Here is a 5,929-nt window from a genome sequence, read left to right on the forward strand (position 1 = left end):
GAATCTGTCTCTCTCGATAATCCATCAACTTGCGCAAGATAAGGCCAGAGTACTTCAGATGCAACGGACACCAGGCTTATACCACGATGGTTTTCACATGACGTACTTGTTTCCTTTTTGAAAACTGGGATGATGGTCGGGGAGCTCTGTTCGGGTGGTATTCTGTTTCCGTCCCAAATCTGCAGTGTGATTTTCAGACCGTTCACCAGGACCTCGCCACCTTTAAAGAGCGCGGAATGTAGACCATCCGGGCCAGGTGCCTTATTGCGCTTCAGGATTGAAATCTCACGCTGGATTTCGGTTGCTGATGGTGAGTAGGTGTCAATGTCCCATTCGGGCCCTCTTGGTTCTTCCAGCGGCTGTAGCCTCGGATGTCCATAAGGCTAACTAACTGAACATGAGTGGGTCGTTCGAAAAAGACGCACACTAGCAAGTGGTCCGCTACTCTGGCTACCTGGCTGTCATAAGGAGGCTGGACCTTACTGTGGTGTAACGGTTTGTGTACCTTCGCGACCCATCGAGTTATTATGGGGATGCCAGTGCGACGCTTACAGAGTCTATCAGGCCAGGCTGATTTATGTCTAGAGGTCTGAACAAAACAGTCTCTTGTTCCTCCAGACAAGGGGTTGAAATATATATGGCGACTTTTGTAAAAATCGAGATGTAGTTGCACTTTCCGCCAAACACCGCGGCAGTGCGGTCAGGCTTTTGAGCCACAGGTTTTAGTCGAGGAACCTAGTCGTCATCCTGTCTAGGTGTGGGCACCATGGCAGTATCCTGGCCCACACACAACCATGACAACATGCTCATTCAAATATATTAAATACTGTTTTCTTAACCTTTGCAAGTGATTGACTTGAAAATACTCTGCCGAAAACATGTTCGTCAACCCATATATGTTCTTATTGTAAGAATTTTCGGAATATTACGTACACTTACAATTAACAGTACTCTGAAGGCACATCGGCCGTTGCATGGTGCCATCAGCCGGGTCGCCTTACTTGCTGCATACAGCAGGGCGGGTGAGTGAGGACAAGCTACTGTTGATGTCTTCCTTCTTATTCCTTCACATACTTTCTCTCCACCCTCCCCACTCCATTAATAACCCTCTCCTTGTAGGCCCAGCAGTTAGGACTGATGACTCCGTTCAACCTGTAGGGGTTTTACAAGCAACATCTGTACGTCAATGAGAGTCGACATCCTCAGACATTTCGAAATCACTCCTCAAGTCTCGATGCCATCAACCTGGGTGCTTTCAATATTCGCACTCTGAAGAAAGCAGAAGAACAAGTTTCTGTTGCTCTAAGACTGAACTAGCTTGATAACGATATGTCAGAAACTGGAAGTCAAGATGCGAAAACTGTGTTTCATTCTTCAAGTTCTTGATTACTCGATGTTTGGGGGGATCTGTAAGCGCGATCATAGTCGCTAGTTGCTGGTCTGGCCTTTCTGGCATCAATAAGAGCTGCCGATTCGAAGATATGCAGTGTTCATTTTGCGAGTCAGATGGCTCTGACAAACAGTTCTGAAAGCTGAGCGCATTGCTTTAACTGGTCTCCATTCAATCTCTAAGTGATCTTCGTCGTCCACATGACTGCGCTCCCAGTAGCTTTCCAGGCAGATTAGCTGGATAATTTTCAGCAACTGAAACTTGTGGAAGTTGGTGGAAGGAACGCGTGGTGCTGGAGGAATGCGAAGTGCTAAGCGGGTGCTCACGATGGGGGTGATCAGAGTCAAGTTGCGTACTTATCGGTAACAGATGACCGTGTGGTCCAATAGGGTCCACGACTGTGTTGTGGTAGGTGGCCTCCAAGTAACTCGGTGTGAGCGCTTGTGTTAGAAGTTCGTACTGGTGAAGAACAGACGATGGTCTGCACACAGCTGAAGAAACCGTTCCCTGTTATCCGCACGCTCAGCATCGACTCCAAATGTACCACCCAACTCAGCTTCTTGCTGACCGAAGCAGTCGTGACGGATCTTGATAAAACTCGTCCTCCCAGTGTGAACTGCTATCTTTTGGGCCGTATGCTGATACGACAAACAAACACCGTTTACCGCATCTTCCTGCGTTAATCTTACTTGAGCCAGACAACCGTACAACGCATAGGCGACTATTTCGTGGAATACAGTGCAGTAAGATGCTTTCAGCCTCCGGGCTGAGTGCAACTCCCACATCGTAGATACCAAGAGCCGTTGCGTCAGGATCACCAGATACCCGTAGAGTGAAATGTGGAACATCTGGACTCGTCCTAAGCGGCTTGAGGTGCACGACCGAAGTGGGGTCTTGTATGCATATTTCGGAGACAAGGATGTTAGGAATGATCAAGCACCACGAAGTTCGGGGTCCAGGTGAACCATATGCTGTTATCATGCATGAAAGGTAGGGAACAATAATACAGCCCTTCTATGACTGAGTGCGCGTTACCAGAGCAGCTGTTGATGTCGAACATTAGTCCGAGCCTGGCGAACGTTTTGGAACATTCCTGAGACTCTGCACCCATGGATTACCTTCTCATGTAGCCTGCACAGTCTACTCAACTCACTCATCCATCAAGAAATTAATGGGCCTCAAGGTGGGTGTTTTAAGGCCGTCTTCCATCTCAAGACCGTGTGTTTTGCTAGGGATTTTATAGACAACCATCCCCATACAGACATTTGCTCTGACAAGACTGGCTTTGTATCGGAAATAAGTTTTGGCTTAATCATATGATTATATTGAGCTTTCGACGAGGGGTAACCTTTTCCGTGCATTCTCAGTGGTGTGAACAAATTGGTGCTCTTTAGATGTGACCGGGTGTTCGTTGCCAATCATGATTATCATTACTAGCTGTGATTTTTCCCCATCAGATTGATTGTGATTGATTGATTTCCCGGTTAAACTCAGACAACTTATCCATGTTCTCCACTTATCCAGGGGCATCTATATAACCGGGTCAACGATAATTGGGGCGGCTGTCAAAGCCCCCAGAATTCGCACCAAGAACTTAGTCAGCGTTATATTTTGTGAAGCCGTGGCCATTTTCGGCATCATCATGGCTATTGTCCTCCTCAGCCAGATCAATGTAAGTTGTACTTGTCTTACACTCTTTTCGATGGGTTTGGCATTAATGTTGATGAATGTCCATTACTTCTACTTCTAGTTGGTCTGCTTCCCAATTCCCCACTGTTTTCTACTTTCTTTGAACGGACGGAGTTTAAGACAGTAATCCTATTCATTTATTGCTGGTCCGCTGTTAACTGGAAGAACCTTCGCGAAGTTTGCGCCTTGCGGCTTTTATAGACCCCAACAGTTATCGGCGGCCGAGGTCTACACGTCTAGATCGATGAAATGCTAATATCTCGCAGGGCGAGTCTTTCCCCAGCAGTAGATTTTCGGAGGAATCTGCCGGGAAACTAAAGAAGTGTTCATGTATGCAATGCCAGATCAAACTGCGGCCACTTCGATGGATACAATCCAGGCCTGCATCGCTCCCGGCTCAGTCATCGTCTCTGATATGTGGGCATCATACCAAGGAATTGAAACGATGATTGACATGAATCATACTCATGAAACGGTTAATCATACCGAAAACTTTATGGATTGAACGACTGGAGCCCACACGCAAACCATCGAACCTCTTTGGCACGTCTACAAGATGCAGAATAAACAAGACACCGATCTTTAGTGGACAGCTACTTGTGTGAGTTCATTTGGAGGCAAAGGTACCGAAAAACGGACCTTGTCATGTAAACTATTAGTGACATGTCCCAATTTCACCCTCCTTAAAAACTTAAAGTACAAGTTTCATGTCCTTTTTTCTGATATTTTTTTTTGGATGGCGGCGGTTAATTTCTTGACTGGGCTTGTCTGGAATAGATCCCCAAATGTAAACTGCTTGACACAAGTTCCGTCTGACTGACTACATCAGTAAAACGTTGACCCCGGTCTACCACTACTTTTGATGTTTTTGTCGAAATAGTCTTCTCAGGGCAGTAGGGTCGTTCGGTCAATCCCCGAGTTCGTGGGGCATGCTCATATTAGCAGTTTTGATATATATCCCTAACAGTTCGGTCGGTAGCCTTAAGTATAGACTGTTTAATAATGAGTGGGAAGGACAGGAGTGCTTTTCGCCCGACCAGCAGAGCCGCTTTTTGCGAACCGCCTGCTGTGCTGCACTCTATTGAGAACAAAGAGACACATGTTAGAAACTAACCACATTGCAATTGTTAGTGCGATAAGTATGACCAGGCCACCGCCTGTATTTCTGAGCATCAATGGGAAGTTTGTGCTACAGAGTTGTACGGCGTTTTCCTGTCGAGGCACTGGTCAGGTATATGAAACAGTATCTCTGTAGGCTTATAGATCATAATCGATACATGAGTGATCATGCTGTCAAGTTGATTAGGGCGTTACAGTCAACTTTGGTGGGTCGTGCCACGTAACAGCAACTGATGGACCGAAATGATTGGACATTCAGCTGCAGTCATGCTGTCGATGATGGTGATGAGTCATGGATTTGTGAAAAGATGGCTCCGAGGAAAACCAGAATTAATTGCATAAGTGAACGGAACTTCGGAACTATACCTAAGTGACTAATCGTGGTTTTTCCTTAAAGGTTTTTGTGCCCTAACAATACTTTTAGATAGATCGAGGTAGGTAGGGTCGAAATCGATGCTCCAGCTCGTTCTAATATCGAACTGCCAACAATTAACAAAAATGTTTTCTCCCTGCCATAGCAAGTGCTCCCGAGCTAGTTTGTACACGAAGCGCACTGTTCTCCCGTACTGTTTATCCATCACTGGGAATTGGCTAGCCAACAGTGTTGTCAGTTTAAGGAGACCAGCTGTGCTACAGGTTTAGCTATGACACATCTGTTGTGGTTACCATCTGTGGCATATATATCTCCAAAAGATGTGCACATCCCCGTGATCAAAAGGTCGTGGTCATGGGATTTTCATCCATATTCTTGTCACGGCACCAAATGAAAGGAGGAAAGACCTCCGCTGCAAAGTCATTCATTAGCAAAAATGAACTGGACGGTTACAAGCACGAAAGTATATGTCATATACAGATGGTTTTTGAAAACCAAACATTTTCACGCGTCCTTCTGAACTTCCCTGGATATTCATTGACTATCACACAATATTAAAAGACACCACAAGGCGGTTCCACAATCTCCGTGACACCTCACTTTGCATCAAATGTGGGGGACGGAGCTAGGGTAACCTTAAAGCTTGAGTGAACTATATTTTGTCATATTTTTCTCTCGCTTTCGGTNTCTGCGCTTTGAGGAGATTTGCCCCCCGAATTGTGTGTGTCTGCGCTGATCAGGAACTCGTGCTACAACGATTTGTCGCTTGGACGCGTTGAGTGCATTTGTGATCCGTCAACTTTCAGTCGGTACTCGCCTACTGCCCTCATGGCTAGTGCGCACGGTTTGCATTCTTCGTTTCCTCTCTACTCAGCTATCACCCTTGCTCACGTATCGATTGAACACAACTCCCTGTTCCCGTCGATCTGAATGAGGCTCCTCATCGTAGCCTGTGTGACAGTACTAATCACAACCCATCCCTCGAATAGAACGTTAAACCAAGGCGTTACCATCTAGAGATGGCCGGGAACAGATATCAGGCCAGGTATGCCACAGTTGTAGCATTGGCTCGTTCCAGCGTGCTTCTGCGATTCTGTCTTGATGGCGACAGGCTGTCTGGTTAGTCGGTCCACTTTGGTCCGTAGGTCCCCTACGGATAAATCATCCCTTTTCTGCTTCGACTGCAACACGGCCAGTGGCGCTTCGGTCTGTTCCCGTGCCAGGTGAACCTGCTCCGCACTCAACCGGTCAGTTCTCGTCAACCGCAACTGGGTGCCAAGCGCGGGTCGCACGTTATCGACGAACTGATCGGACAGGAACTGCTGGCACGACGCCCCTTCGCTGCCCGGCCGGGGCGC

The 5,929-nt window shown here is 46.9% G+C and overlaps 1 protein-coding gene across 1 annotated transcript in view; it reads left to right on the forward strand.

Moving 5' to 3' along the window:
- Positions 1-2,227: 2,227 nt before the first annotated feature.
- Positions 2,228-5,929, forward strand: part of T265_06965 (hypothetical protein) — a gene marked incomplete at both ends in the record, with an annotated part of 6,699 nt that continues 2,997 nt past the window's right edge. Inside the window, 2 exons of the mRNA XM_009172371.1 lie at positions 2,228-2,349; positions 2,915-3,062. Coding sequence (XP_009170635.1) covers positions 2,228-2,349; positions 2,915-3,062 — 270 coding nt within the window. The remainder of the gene's footprint in view (positions 2,350-2,914; positions 3,063-5,929) is intronic.

Source organism: Opisthorchis viverrini (genome assembly GCF_000715545.1).
Source record: "Opisthorchis viverrini unplaced genomic scaffold opera_v5_154, whole genome shotgun sequence".
Taxonomy (NCBI): domain Eukaryota; kingdom Metazoa; phylum Platyhelminthes; class Trematoda; order Opisthorchiida; family Opisthorchiidae; genus Opisthorchis; species Opisthorchis viverrini.